At 39.3% G+C, this 16,420-nt stretch overlaps 1 protein-coding gene across 1 annotated transcript in view; it reads right to left on the bottom strand.

Annotated features, from left to right (window-relative positions):
* Positions 1-8,308, bottom strand: part of LOC136883180 (ATP-binding cassette sub-family B member 10, mitochondrial) — a 199,887-nt gene extending 191,579 nt beyond the window's left edge. The window contains exon 1 of the mRNA XM_067155360.2: positions 7,682-8,308. Within this exon, the coding sequence (XP_067011461.1) occupies positions 7,682-8,060 (379 nt within the window). The 5' untranslated portion in view covers positions 8,061-8,308. The remainder of the gene's footprint in view (positions 1-7,681) is intronic.
* Positions 8,309-16,420: the final 8,112 nt, after the last annotated feature.

The following is a 16,420-nucleotide window of genomic DNA, read 5'->3' as shown; positions in this document are numbered from 1 at the left end:
CCTGTGCTGGCACGTGCGCCTTGAATTGCCACAGCTAGCGACATTTACATGATCGCTTTCCGGGCCATTTTCCAGGAAAATTACAAGACTCACGCGGATATGTTTCAGATAAAAAATATAAGTTAGGCGACTTTTTACATTTTTCCCGCAGACAAAATTTTATTGGCTGAAGAAATAAAAACTTAGCCACTTACTGAAATTTTCAATACATGATTCTACGGATTGAAATTTACTCGAAGATTTTATTTTTAATAATTATTTGAAGTATGGAAAATAGTTATACCACTGAAATCAGCAGTCTTTTCTGAAGCTTGTAGTATAATTTGTTTTGAAACATTGTATGAAGTAACATCAGGAGCATGAGAGAGAACAACTTGCTTCGCACTCCAAAATGATGTGTTCAGTTTTCTTCACCAGTAGCTACATAATCTTGGCAACAGCGTAATTTCTCTGACCCGCCTAATTTGGTGGCCATGACAATAGTATTGTTGGTGTCCTGGTTTATTTACAATCTGTAGTCTCTAATGATAAAAGTTTTCTGATTACTGAGAGATTTTAGATGCAATACAATACTAAAAACAAAGGGTAAGTAAGTGATTTGACGCCTTGAAATATTTCGGAGGTAAAAGCACCGATTGGCACCAATATGTATTCAAATCAAAAGATTTCTTGAAGATTCTGTTTGTCTGAATCATCTGCGAGGCATGTAAAGAAGAATATTTTGGCGAGGATTTAGTCCCTCAAAGGAAGAACAGGTGTGGCAGAAGACCAATATTTTCACCAAGGTCTGAGTACTCCTTAAAGAAGGTGTGCTATGAGAACTGGTTTGTTTCTACAAAAGAAATTAAAATGAAACTGGAACACAATATTGTCACTGTGTCTGAAAGAACTGTAAGGTGCAAACCTTCACACACGAACTTCAAGGCATGCAGACCTGCCCAAAAGTCAAAATTGACTGCTACTATGACGTCAAAATGTCTTGTATGAGCAAAGGAGCACAAGCATCAAGATTTGGACTTGTGGAAATTGTTGAGTATCGTCAAAGTTTACAGTATTTGCCTACAAACAGTAGTGATAAATGTATTTATGAGCTTAAGCCCATTCCTAAATCAAATTTTAATGACTGTTTAATTTTGTTTCAGGTTTGCTTTAGTGGTGAGTCCACATTCGAAATTTTGGCAAATAAATCTCAGGTTGTACGAAGGCGCCGTGGTGAAAAGTACCAAACCGATTGTGTTGTGCAGACTGTGAAACATCGCACCGAAGTCATGGTTTGGTGTGTCATCAGTGGGAAAAATACTGGACATCTGAACATGGTTGAGAGAACAGTGCGGTACGACCAGTACAAGGAGGTGTTAAGGAGGAGGCTCCTACCCCATATAAAAGAATGGTTCCCTAATGGAGAACCATTTGTGTTTATGCAAGACGGAGCTCCATGCCACACAGCCTTTTTGCAGCAAGAAAACATCCCTTTGTTAGCCTGTCCAGGAAATTTGCCAGACTTGAACCCAATAGAAAATATTTGGGACCTGGTGAGAAGGGAAGTGGCAAAGGAAACAACCACTACAAAATTTTGTCTCAATGAAAATATTATTGAAGTTGATATCATCACCTACAGATGCAAGATACTGTACAAGCTTGTAATGCCAAGCAGAATGACAGCACTGATAGCAGCTAAAAGTGGCTTGAGAAAGTAATGAGATGTTTGACTTAGTTCTGCTTAATGAACATTTTTTAAAACAATAATAATATTAAAAATGCATGGTTTATCAGATATTGATAATCTATAATATTGGAAGGAATTAAATCCCTTCATTTAGAGAGATCAAAATAATCTTAGCAGCTATTTATACCTCCTAAACTCATATTATATAAAAAAATTCAAGGTGCGTCTAAGAATATGGCCAGGGACTGTACACTAATGGTGCAGTTTTCACAATTATCAGCACATGCATTCCTGGGAATGGGTATAACAATTGTCCAACTTATTGAATACAATATTTTGAGTCCACCCAGCTTTCACTTCCATACAACTTTGATGTAAAAGTAGTTTTATTCTTTCTTTTGGCCTTCTTTATTCCGGATCAAATTTACCAAAAGTGTTAAGAAATTTTATTTTATGCAAAAATTATTTGTTTGTTATGCAGAACTAATTTAACACAGATTACAGTACTGTATGTTATTTCAAAAACTATAGTCCTAAGTGTTGAAGAAATTGCTGTATATAAGTAAATTGAAATGCATATCTATAAAACATGGTGTGCTTGTGGTGATGACAGATACAATTATATCATCAACAAGACCTGATGAAACAATTAAATATTTTAGTGTAAATGATCACAACGCTACTGTTTTCGAGCGCAAGTCAACAATGGAGAAGCTAACAAGCGTCCTCTCTTTTGCTACAGCCATATCAGAAATCCCTGTTTAAATGTCCAACTTTTAGACAACGCCATTGCATATACTGATATACTAATAATGACCAAATCCCAGCAGCCTGTTGTATTCTCTGAAGAGGACTCTACAGAGATACACATATCATGCCCTTAACCACACACACAGCTTCAATGCTGAAATAGATGAATGTTTGCATAAAACAGATCTATGTAGTGAACAGTACCTGTCAACTGAGATAAGGCCCACGCCTGAGAGAATATGAAAAGGGTGCTCGTTACCTCATGAGGGCAAGGGAGTTATTCTGCTCAACCAACAGATGGGTGACAAATCCTGAGGGAATGGAGAGATTCACTCCAAATCATAGCTAACATGTATTCAGTCCGGGCATTACCAGGCATTTCCGAAGATTTCGCTGTTGCCACAGTGAGACAGAAACTCTTGAACACGTCCTGGCCACTTGTAAACACGGTGAAGTCCTTGGAAATGCCCACCATCACCATATTCGGACCTTGATCGCAGATGCCTTCAGCAATCGTCAATATAAAATACTCAAGGAGGTACATGGACTTCCACTCGATGGATCCTGCAAGCGGATAGATACGACAGCCATTCCGGCTGGCTCGATTCATGGTTTCATAATTGATCCTACAGTTAGAACTGGGGCCTCCGAAACTCAACCAGTGGATGTTCACAAAAAGAAATGTGATGCCCACAATTCCATACTATAAAACATCTCTAGAAGTACTGGATCTTATGGGTGGAGCTAGAGAGCTGTTCCTGCTGCACAATCAACTTACGAACACAGTGGGTCGGTAGCTGTTGCTAGTTCTCCTTTTCTTTTTCTCTCTATTTGCTTTACGTCGCACCGACACAGATAGGTCTTATGGATATGATGGGACAGGAAAGGCCTAGGAATGGGAAGGAAGCGGCCGTGGTCTTAATTAAGGTACATCCCAGCATTTGCCTGGTGTGAAAATGGGAAACCATGGAAATCCATCTTCGGGGCTGCCGAGAGTGGGGTTCGAACCCACTATCTCCTGGATGCGATCTCACAGCTGCACGCCCCTAACCGCACGGCCAACTAGCCTGGTATGTTGCTAGTTTGAGAAATCACTGACATACAGAAATACCTCTATCTAAACAGCTGACTAGCATTTGTCTGCTGTATTACCTGTTTGACATGGCTGAGCTATTCTTCTAAAGATAAATGGTAAGTTAAAAAATAAATAATTATATAATGGCACTTTTTCTGCTATTTTTCTATAATTAATTGTCTGGATCACCTCCAATACATTTAGTCCAGAGAATCAAGTCTCTACTGTACCATTGTGAGCTTACAGTAGTTGCACCTTGATCACTAGCCAACATGATTCTGCAATAAAATAGAAAATAAGTTTTTTTAAAATGGAAATTGATGCCCTGAGCCCGAAAATGTAATTTTTTCTTATCACATCCCGTGTCCGGCTCCATGGCTAAGTGGTTAGCGTGCTGGCCTTTGGTCACAGGGGTCCCTGGTTCGATTCCTGGCAGGGTCGGGAATTTTAACCATAATTGGTTAATTTCGCTGGCACGGGGGCTGGGTGTATGTGTCGTCTTCATCATCATTTCATCCTCATCACGACGCGCAGGTCGCCTACGGGCGTCAAATCATAAGACCTGCATCTGGCAAGCCGAACTTGTCCTCGGACACTCCCGGCACTAAAAGCCATACGCCATTTCATCACATCCAGTTTTGACTAAATTCTGTTTTGTAGTATCTGCATTTGTAAGATGGAACAATGAGAGATGTTCTCACGCTACTCACTTTGGAATAATAGTATATTATGCATCAAGGGAAGGGAAATGTGTGATTATTCTCGTGTTTGAAGATGGCAGATCCAGACATAAGCGAGAGCCGAAGTTCTGAATTCTGTTTTCCAGAAATTTAGATGCACAATAATAAGAGCACGAGCGAAGGTGAATTGCAGGTAAGACATAGCAGAGTTGCTCTCTCAGAGGCCTTTTATAATCTATTTACGCTGCTTAATGACAATTCAGTTTACTTAAAATCCTTTCCACTTCCTCGGCCATAATTTTGCTGTTATCCTTATTACTCCTCCCAGGAATTCCCTTGTGCAGAACAGAAAGACCTCCTTTTATTTTGAGGAGAATATCAAAATATTCCTTCCACCTGTCCAGCGATTCCCCAGTGATTCCCAGGTCTGGATCATGGAAAAATTCCTAGAACATCTGTACACTCCTATCAGATTTCCTGAATTTAAACTCAGTCATCATATAGCCTACCACAGATCTGGTACTCCTACCATCACATGTGTAGCAGAAAAATGAAATGAAATGGCGTATGGCTTTTAGTGCTGGGATGTGTCCAAAGACTTCGCCACGCCAGGAGCAGGTCTTTTGATTTGACGCTCGTAGACAACCTGCGCGTCCAGATGAGGATGAAATGATTGTGAAGACGACACATACACCCAGTCCCCGTGCCAGGGGAATTAACCAATTATGGTTAAAATTCCCGACCCTGCCGGGAATTGAACCCGGGACCCCTGTGGCCAAAAGCCAGCACGCTAACCATTTAACCATGGAACCGGACATGTGTAGCAGTGAACAGCCTAAAGAATGAATTCTCAATTGCTAATCCCTACTCCATAGAAGTCCAGTAAATGCTTCACTTTTCAATTCCTTCCATATCTTCTCATCTTTACCCATCACCTTCTCTCATCCTTCAGTTTTATTTCCATTTATTCCATTGGAATCTCCTATTAACACTATTCAGTACCAGCTGTTGTCATGACTATGACATCATTCAGTGTTTCAACCTCAGCTACTCCTTTACATGGTGAATACACTCAGACAATTCTCGTCCTAATTCCTCCAACTGTCAAACTATCCATATCATTTGTCCATCTATGTGCCTAACAGAAACTATGTTGTCTCCCTTGTTTTCCTAATGAACAATCCCGTGCAACATTCTGTCTCTCCCCCTATAATACCTCATAATCTCTTATCTCTTCCTCATTATCTCCCTTCACCCAAAAGTCATTAAATTCCAATATATCCACACACATCATATTTACCAATTCAGCTAGATCTACTTTCTTTCTTACATAAACCCTACTAATATTGATAGCACCCCAATGAATTCCATTTTTTGCACCAATGTGTTTCCAAGGGTTCTCTAGATGTAAAATGAAAGTGGGACTCCGTTACTCCCATTGGTCTGAGACTTGCTTATAAACATCCGAGCGAGCTTGGTACCTTCCTGTGATATAGGATGCTACCCTATTTACAAACAGTCCCAGGGAAAACTCTTCTCTAATGGCATAGGGAGCACCAGTGAATTAGATAGTTCTAGCTGCCTAAACATAAGGAGGATGCCCACTCCTACTCCATAGCAACTGATATTACAAATCGCACGATCACTTACTACACCACTCTGCTGTCGCCTATGATTCACAAACTTCGACAGGACTACCCACATCACGAACCATATCAATTTGTTTTAAAGTGCTGTTAATTGAAATTTACAACAGGAAAAATAAAAAATAACATATCCTCCTCAAGGATATCTGAATGGTAGCCTATAAGGGGCAGCAAATATGAGATTGAATTGATAACTGCATTTGTCATCGTCATCATATAGATCTGTCCAGTCCGAAGCTACTGTTGTCCCTCTGGATAAGACAAATGAAGACAATCTTTGAAATGCATCATCATCCATCTGCCTTCCAAGTACTGGACCAAGTGTCCATTACGGTCTTGCATTTTCTCTCTATCGCTTAATTGGATATCCTATAGATGTGTTTCTCCTGGGTTGGTAGCGTAGGATCCCTTTGGTAGTCTTCCAGATTCCATCGTTTGAACATGACGTTTCCAATTTTCTTGGTAATCATCAATGTAAATGATTATTGGTTTCAAAATCAATTCCTTAAGCACACCTTCATTTCTTTTTTGCGTGCTGTAATGCAAGTGGAAGAAAGTTGGATGAGGAAGACCTTGCATCTCATGCAGAGACGTTAGCTTCTCAACAACAAGAATCATCATCATCAGAAGGCTGAGCATCTCAGGGAGTAGAGCTCAAGTTGGCAGTTTCAATCCCGGCTCAGTCCGGTGGTATATGAACGCACGTTAGATTAACTGGCATGTAAAAGAATTCCTGCAGTGCGAAATTCCAGCACCTCAAGCATCTCCATAAACTGTAAAAGTAGTTGGTGGGATGTAAAAGCAATACTGTAACATAGGATAACAGGACACAAGCAGGTCTGAGAGGCCAAAAATGGACAGAATGAGGTTACCACAAAACTATTTCATATAGTATATGAAGCGGGTCAACGTTGCTTTACATTCGTAGGTATGATCTTAAAGTTTCCTACACGTGTCCCCTGGGTTGTGCTAAACAAGCAACAACATTGGGTGCTGAACCAATAAATTTTCTCGTGGCTATCCCAGCTACTAGAAGATATCCATCACAACTTGAAGGCATAAGTGAACTGAAGGAGGAGAAGAAGGAGAAGAAGAAGAAGAAGAATATACAACATAGACTGTTTGTATAGAACACACACATTCAAAAAAATATACTTTAGAATATTCAATTATTAATTTTAAACAAATGTATGCATGGTTGTAACCTTCTAGTAACCCTTGTTCCAGACAGCTATCGGTAGTTGTTACAATGCTGATGTCACACCACCTTCCCTCTCACTGTCTTATCACTCCTTTGTTCTCTGCCCAGCGCATGAATGGACAACCACACGGTGGACAAACGTTACTGTTAGTGACATGGTTACGTTAGGGGGTTTGGTTAGGACATGCTATGGCGTTAATACTTATTACTATCAGTGTCAAAACTACTGGCATTGTCAACCAATAGTAATGGTTAGATCACTGTTTATGATAAAACTATCAACAGTGACTGGTTAGATTTGAGTTAACTAGAAATCACTTACAATGAGAGAGTTAGATTAGAATTCGATAAGAAGCAATCTATGGCTTGTAGCCTATGAGGAACATCACCACTTGCTGACAGCCCTGACAGCGCTCCATAATGTATGATGCCAGGGTAGAAAATTAGGGGCAGCGCTTGCCATCAGTCCTGATACTGCGCCAATTACAAAATTAAGAAACATGTACTGTTGTTATAATTAGTCTTTTAAGTGTGTGCTTGTGCTATAAATTTTTCCCAATTGCCTTGTCTTTAGAGGATGAAATAAAATGTTTTTTTTTTTTTTGCTAGCCTTTATACTAAAACGATTATTTAATGCAATTAAATGGCAGTATGAAAGATTACCTGCTAAATTCCACTTCTCTGGTTTCGCAAGAGAAAATAATCTCCTCAGTTCAGGTGTACTGAGAACTCTTGCATGTTTCTGTTTTTTAGTTTGGTTTGACCCTGAATATCTTCTCTGACCAGTTGAAAAGAATCTATTTCTGATCAAAGAACCTCGCCACTGAAACACTAAAAAACGACTTGCTTGAGACGGCCGACCTGTCCCTGTGCATAAAACTAATTCTACTTGACGAGACGATGAACCGCCAGGTGTATTAATACTCTGTTTCACATTCTGACTTCCTGAACAAAAATACCTTTTCCTCGAGAACACTTCAATTCGTCTGAAAAAATTGCACCTACACCACACACTTTGAAAACTCATCATGATATTACTCATTTCTTGAAACACGTAAGTAGCATAATCGAAAACAACATATACCGTTCGTACATAATTGAGGTTAAGTCAGTATATGACAACTACGATTTCCATCGGCAATCATATCATGCGATTGTAAACAAAAATGTGCGTAATTTTACATAAATCGAACAAAAATCAAAACTAAAACGCCTGCCATAAAATTTGCTATTTCATTTCCTGTTCTGCATCATTCATAATCATCTAGAGGATAACAAGAGACACCATATGTCATCTGTTCATAAATTTACAGGTTATCCAACCTTCTTAATCTTCTTCTTCTTCTTGATATTTGGTTGGGCTCTGTATTTAACTAACACCCAGTTCCAATACTTTGTACATGAAACACTGTCGAACACTTAGAAACATTTAGTTATGGTGACTAAGAAATACTTTATCTCACAGTACAAAGATCACTGGTATGGGTGAAAATCTACATCTTGTGGGTGTAAGTGTAATAGACATAGGAGTAAGCACGGGGACACAAGGTACTATATCTTCACGCCGAAGTGACCTATCGTGGCGTCTTCTACAGTAGGGCCCACGAGAGTTGAAGTCTGACGTTTAGCGCCACCGGCGAGAAAAAGTTGACTAACGCTGTTCGAAAATGGCCTGTTGCTATGGCAACGATAACAGAGTTGCAACATTTTAGGACGCTATCACCACGTGGGTTGACTTGCTCTCAGTACATTTTATTGCTATTTTCTGAGCAATTACGGGGGAAAGTCTAAATGTCTCCTTAATTCCATTATTGTCATTCATATTCTGACTGATTTCTTTTGTCGATGAAGTATTGTCTTCCTATTGTGTTCATTATACCGTAGTTTATTCCTGAATTGTACAAGTACCGTTAACAATCGGCGTTAAATAATAAAAAACTATCAATGTGGGTAGTGTTTTTCTATACTGTAATTAACATGTGCATTTGTTGAGGTTATTGTCAGAAACTGATGTTTTTGTAAGTGATTATGAAATCTTTTATATATATCGACAATGTCGTGTTCTGTCTTAAATGCTGGAATTATTAACACGAGCTTAGGAACCGGTCAAGGGTAAATGAATTGCATTAGGCCTAGGCCTACATATTTTATTAAACACTCGGCCTGTCTGAAAGGGTGGTAGGCCGCAAATGGAGTTAACTATGACAACGCAGCGTACTTCGTAGTTACAGCTTTCGCCGCTCACCTGTCAGACTTCAACTCTCGTGGGCCCTACTATACTTTGACATACGGAACGGGTCTACAATTGGGAAGGACAAAGGATAGAACACAACAACTAAAGGATCTAGTATTAAGGATGGAATAACACAAATAGAGGGTTAGAATGGAGATATCGCGCAAAGTGTAATGAAAGCTTACCAATGACATGTGATATGACTAACGACGTGTTACCCTAAACCGTACCTACCAAAGAGCATCTGACCTACCAAAGAGAATTTACCTACTGAAGCTGGATCTTTCTAACAAAAGAACAACGTATTAACATATGTGCTAGAGGCGACAAAAGACAATAGTAACGCGAACATTGTGCTCATTTTCTGCTAGAGTTGTATAATAACAAAAAAAACAAACCTAAGTAGGCATAGTCGGGAGTGTTATGAAGACTATGTAAGTGACACAACTATTAATAAAACGTGAATCTTATGGTATGTTTATAATATGATGCCCGTGTCATCTAAATATCTGTTTAATATGCATATTATGTCCGGTGACGGATTGTAAACAAGACAAGCAACACTTGTTGGAAGCGGTATTCGTAAACAGATTAGACTTGCAATTAAGCGTATTCGAGCCTGAGTATATAACTGACACTGGAGAATGAGGTGATTTGCATCCGCCTCATTTGAACCACACTGACATGTCGGTTGGCTGACAATATTGAAACGGTACTTTAACATGGGCGTAAGCGAATGGTTGAAACGTAGCCTAATAATAGTTATTATATGACGCCGTGTGTAAGTTGATCGTTGATACCAGTGTTGGATTGGCAGAGAGGGTTGGATACTGTAATAGAATTTCCCTTTTATTCTTGCAGTGTCATTCCAGAACTGTTGCCATGTTGCTTTTTGATGTTGCTTTAGTAGTGGAATTAGATCGGTAACTGGAGTCATAAATGTCATTGGAGGGGTGTTGAGCAGTGATGCTTGTTTGGCAGCTTTATCCGCTTTTTCATTACCGGGAATATTTTTATGAGCTGGAATCCATATAATTGTAATCTGAGTACCAGTAGTACGTAGGTCATATAATAGTTGCTTAACATTATAAACATACCAGTTCATCGTGAATTTAGAAGACTGGATCGATTGTAATGCTGATAGAGAATCTGTGAAGATATTAGCGTTCGGGATTGCTTCATTTTTTATATACAGGAGTGTTTGTCTGATCGCTATAAGTTCTGCAGTACAGATAGAGAAATCCGGGTGGAGTTTATATAGTTCAATGTGTTGTATTCGTTCATAATAAAATGCTGCTCCTACCCCGCATGAATTCCGAGATCCATCAGTATAGAAATTATGTCCATATGATAAACGAAGTTTTTTCGAGGGTGTTGAAAACATAGAGGTTTTATACTGTAGGAATGCAAAAGTAGCAGTTGTAGCTTGGATAGCATCTGTGTAGTATTGTACTACCTCATACGGTACCGTATAATGGGGAAGTTTGGCGCACCTTTTGATATTGGTTGTTAATGTCGATACAGATTGGAATACGGTTATTAGAGCAGGGGTTCTTTTGTCTCTGATATTATATGAATTGTATCTTTCATGTAGTAGTTGGAGTTTCGGTACAATAGGATGAGAAACTGTTATGAAACGTCGTATGAGGTACTTGGAAGTAAGGAACTGCCGACGTATATGGAGTGGTGGTTCTCCCGTTTCCACTTATAGAGCATTCGTGGGTGTAGATTTTAATGCACCAAAACAAATACGTAATGCGCGGTGTTGTATAGTATTTAGCTTATTCAGTGTTGCGGGATTAGCAATATCAATGATATGAGAGCAATAATCTAATCTGGAGCGAATTGTAGCACAGTATACTGTCTTGGCTGTTGTAGGGTCTGGCCCCCATGATCGTCTTGTAATAGCTTTGAGGAGTTTTGTATAATTATCCGCCATATTTCTGAGGTCTAGTAAAGGTTAGTTTATTATCTAGGATGATGCCGAGATATTTATGATATGTATGTATCGGTATCTCATAGGAAGCCACTTTTAATGGTTCAGTGTTATAGACCCGTTTCTGCGTAAAAATGAGTGTTGAACTCTTAGTTGGAGATATTGATAAACCATGGTCACTTAACCAGTTCTGTACTTCAAGCATGACTTTAGTAATAGTATTACGGGCACCATTAATATCCTTCCCTGATGTATATATGACTATATCATCAGCATAGAGTAAGATACGTGCATGTTGGAGTACAAGCTGTTCGAGGTTTGAGAGATACAAGGCAAATAATATGCCACTAAAAATATCGCCCTGTGGAAGTCCATCTGTAGCCTGACGTGAAATAGGTTGTGCATCAGGGTGTTTTATTATAAGCTTGTGATATGTATGGAGGTTTCGGAGTAGTGTGATGAACGGAGTAGGACGTCCTTTGGATGATAATGCGGCCCATAACATATGCAATGGGACTGAGTCAAACGCTCCTCGTATGTCCAGAAAGATGGCAATTGTGTGATATTTTCTTGTTTTAGCAAGTAATATTCAGTTATTAGTATATTAATGGCATCTTGTGAACTGCGACCTTTAAAATAGGCATATTGGCATTTGGGAACCAATTCATAGTATTCTAGGTACCATAAAAAACGTTGTAGTAGTAGTTTTAAAAATGCTTTGCGTATACAAGAGGCTAATACAATTCCACGAATATGTTTATGATTATTCAACGGTAGCCGAGGTTTTGGAATCGGTATTAAGAAAAATTTATTCCAGTCGTCAGGAGGGATAGAGGTTTGTAGTATGTGACTGTAGTGATTAACAAGTGCTTGCAATGCCGGGTTGGGGAGTGCTTTTATCATTGTGTAAGTAATGTAGTCCGGACCAGGTGTGGATGTGTTACATTTTTGTAGCGTTGCTGTGAGTTCACGTAGGGTGATGTTCTGTAGCAAAACTGAAGACGATAGTGGAGAATCGTTACAATTAGGGACGAACTGTGGGACCACCGTATTGGGAGTTAATGAATAAAGGAATTGTTCCAAAATATCTGTCTGAATTAAAGGTCTAGTAATTTGTGTGGAGACACGCGCTAGTGCTCTAACCGCGTTCCATAATCTTGTTACGGATATATATTTATGGAGAGAATTGATAAAGGCTTTCCAAGCTGTGCGCCTTTTTTGATGAAATATGCGACGTATTGTAGCAGTATGGCGTTTCAGGCGAATATAATTCACTAAGTTTAGTGTTTTCCGAAAGATTTTAAAAAGGCGTTTCCTTTTAAGAATGAGGTGGTGACATTCATCATCCCACCATCTGAGGCCACCAATATTGTGGGAGTGTGCATTGGGTGTTCGGTTAAATGGGTGATAACAGTCGAGATATTGATATATAATGTGATAGAGCTTATTGTAATTAAACTCATCGACTGTATATTTTTCAATCTGATTTAGTATAAATACCTTGAACGTCTCGGGATCAAACTTATGTAAAGAGCGTGTTGTACTCATTACTTGATTGGACCATGGGGGTTTCATTATAGATCCGGAACCATGAGTTATAAATATTGGATAATGATCACTGCTATGTGTATCACACAATGTACGCCAAGTAGTTGTGGATGCTATAGTATAACTGCATAATGAAATATCCACTGCACTTGGAGGTGCTCCAGGGGAAATTAGTCTGGTCGGTGACCCATCATTGAGAATGACTAGATTACTTCGCTGTATTGCGTTTAAGAAGTTAGTTCCCCTAGGTGTGTCCACTTGGGAACCCCAATGGGTATGGTGAATATTCATGTCCCCTAAAATAAGTAGCTGGTTTTGGGCATGGAATTGTTGAAAAAATTGTTGCCATTGTCTATATGATATATATTGGTCAGGTGGGCCTTTATGACATGTATATTATTAATTATTATACCAAGTACATAGACGTTAGGTATTTGACATTTGGGGATGAAATAGCTGATATGTGAATGATTAATGTATTAAAAACGCTACTCCATCATACCCCGGGCCATCTATGCGTTCAACTTATAATAAGGTATAGAAAAAACACTATCGGGCGCAAGCCATGTTTCTTGTAAGAGTACTATATCCGGTGATGTTTCTTTTATTAATATTCTCAGTTCATGGTATTTATTCCGAATACTTCTAGCATTCCATTGAATTATCTTCATTGTCTTTAGAGAATAGGGACTGTAGGCTGTCGCAGAATTGTCCAATCATGGATAACATATTCGGTTGGTCCTTAAGTAATGGGGGTAATAGCAACATGAGCGTACGTAAGCATTGTATGACTTGGTCTTTTTGCATATCATGTTGAGATGTCAAAGCTGCTTCGTTTACCGTTTGCTGCGATAAGGGTTGTCGTGATGTAGTTGGGTTCTGCTGTAGATGTGAAAGGGGGTGGTGCTGAGCTGGCATCGCTGCGTGCCGAGGAATTTGATAGTTCTGCAGAATTTGCATGTGCCCCATACGATCATATCCGGGAGTCGGCTTGGGTGGCAAATCTTTAACAATAACCTGTGTAAACTTCCGCTTACGTGGAGCTTCAACAACCGGTGTAGGCGCAGGAGTATGCAAGGGGGGAAAGTTTTTAAGAGTGTCTTGTGGGGCTATAGTCTGTGGGTATAGACGCGAAGCAGCCTCAGAATAAGATACATTCTCGAGGCACATTAGTTTTTTGATTTCAATTTGGCGTTTGTGTACCTCACATTCAGTCGCTCCTGATGCGTGTTGCTTATTACAATGCAAACATTGTATTATATTAGATAGGCAATCAGCTGTCGCGTGGTTTAAGGCACAATTTTTGCATCTAAAAGTGGACGACTGACAATTTCTGAGAGTGTGACCATACCTTTGGCATTTCCCACAAAGAATTGGAGAAAAAATAAATGGAGTAACTTCTAACACAACTTGAAAAATAGATACATATTTGGGAAGATGTTTCGCCCAAAAGACTACTTTGACTGATCCAGTCGGCACGTATACGACCTTCCCGTCTTCGACCGTCTTACGATTTAACCGTTGTACAGAATGGACCTTAATATCACTTTTGATTAGAGCTAATATGTCAGGTTCAGTAAGATTTTTGTCAACTCCTCTAATTATATCTATGCGAAATAGATTTGAGTGTGGAATAAATGCATGTAAGTTATGTGAGGCAAGAAATTTACTTTGTAAAAATGAATTAGCATGTAATGCAGGTAGAAAAACGACCTGAATCCTGTTTCTCCCTTTGGGTTGAATGGAGTGAACATGGAAATTATTTTCATGTAGAAGTCTTCCGAGTGCCATTGGGTGTAGGTTGCCAATGTTATTCGTACTTTTACCGGACACAAATACAATATATGGTCCCTGATGATTAGTAGGGTAGCTATATGCAGCAAGATTATGGTTAGTGGGTATAGTAGTCGAATTAGGAGTATTAGAAGGTTTATGATTATTAGTCACCGAGGAATTCTTAGAGATAGTTGCAGAATGGTGATTCGTCTTCACTGTTTCTTCATGATCGACATTATCATTAGCTAAAGGATCAGGTTCTTCACCTCCGCCACTGTCACTATCCATGTCGACTTACGAGTTGCACGCTACCACTCGGCAAGCACTAAGTAGAACACTCTAGAACCGACTCGATACAAGCGCACGCGCTGTACAACCGCACCGCACGACAGAGCGAACGAGACTGTTAGTTATCCAACATATTTAATTACATAAAGAGCTTGCTTGCTTGCTGATGCTTATGGGCTGTGTCTACGACATTTCACCCAGTCAATACTCGCTTACTCATGTAAACACACTAGTATAAATGAAAAAGGTCAGTTCAATAATTGATCCTTGCTCTGGCAAGTAGAAAAACACAAAACACTGCACTTCACTATATCACATAACAACCCCATTTTGCTATAGTAGCCTGTTGTCATACGGGAAACTTCCAATCTTGCAAGCACACTGCGTCTAAAGCTTCACCCACACGAAAAATCCAAAATAGCACTCACAAGTAATACACTAATGATATGAGGAATCGCTCAAATGGAACCTTGAAAAGCAAGAGTAATTCTCACCCTACATTACAGACAGAATTATAACACGATATTGGCTTCATCTAGAAACAAATTTAACACTCGAATAATCTCGACGGTAGGATTACAGAGCAAACAAGAAACACTGGTAGGAAAAAACCTGCTTGAGTCACTTGAGGTTATTCAGAAGTTTTTTACGGGGGTTAGCATATAAAGAACATTCAAAGAAAATGTGGTTGGAGTCGCCATTACGGATATCTGTACCATACAAACAGTTTGTATCCTGCGTTAAATGGAAACGTGATCGATATTGTGGTGTAAGGGCATGATTAAACCGTAACCGAATGATGTTAATAATATGTCGTCTAGTATAAGATCCTCGCATAAACCAAGGTTTAACTAAAAGTGTTGGTTGTAAATGATAATAAAAGTTACCTTTGACTTGTGCAGTCTGTCGAAAGAAATTCTGCCAGTCTTGATGCCCCTCCTGTCGAATAACAACTACATAATCAGAAGCTGGAACAATATTGTTAGTATTCGGAACAGGAAGACGAGAAGCTTGTTTTGCAAAACAATCTGCTTTTTCATTACCGTCGATACCCACGTGACCTGGTACCCATACTAAAGTTATGGAAATACCGACGTTGTCCAGCATATAAAGGAGACTCTTGACATTGTAAATATACCAATTATAGGATAACTCATACGAAACCAAAGATTGTAATGCACTCAGCGAATCCGTATAAATTGTAGCTCTCGTATATCCCTGTCGCTGAACAAAAAGTAAAGCTTGCTGTATGGCGAATAGCTCCGCCGTAAAAATCGAACAGTCACGAGGCAAACCATATTGTTCTTTAACATTTAGAGAACCAACTCCATTAATGTTCTTTGCCCCATCTGTAAAAATGTTTATGCTTCGTGGAATATGAGAATTTCACTCTTTTAACAGGACATATCTCGGTCTCCTGTAGACAAGGAACATTAGTAGAGCCATTACGCATAGGCCAAATTATTTGAGGCTTAAAATAAGAAACAGGATAGGGTAAGGTATAGGGTAGTAAAGTAACACTGTGTATTAAGGTACACTGTTTCGACTTCAATGTATTAAACGCATGAAACAGTACAGGCAATCTGCGTAAACCCTGGCGCCGAACTGAATAATACTCCGA

The sequence above is a fragment of the Anabrus simplex genome, chromosome 11, assembly GCF_040414725.1.
Source record: "Anabrus simplex isolate iqAnaSimp1 chromosome 11, ASM4041472v1, whole genome shotgun sequence".
Lineage (NCBI taxonomy): Eukaryota > Metazoa > Arthropoda > Insecta > Orthoptera > Tettigoniidae > Anabrus > Anabrus simplex.
The sequence above is the reverse complement of the archived record's forward strand: the minus strand, read 5'-3'. Positions and strand labels throughout refer to the sequence as shown.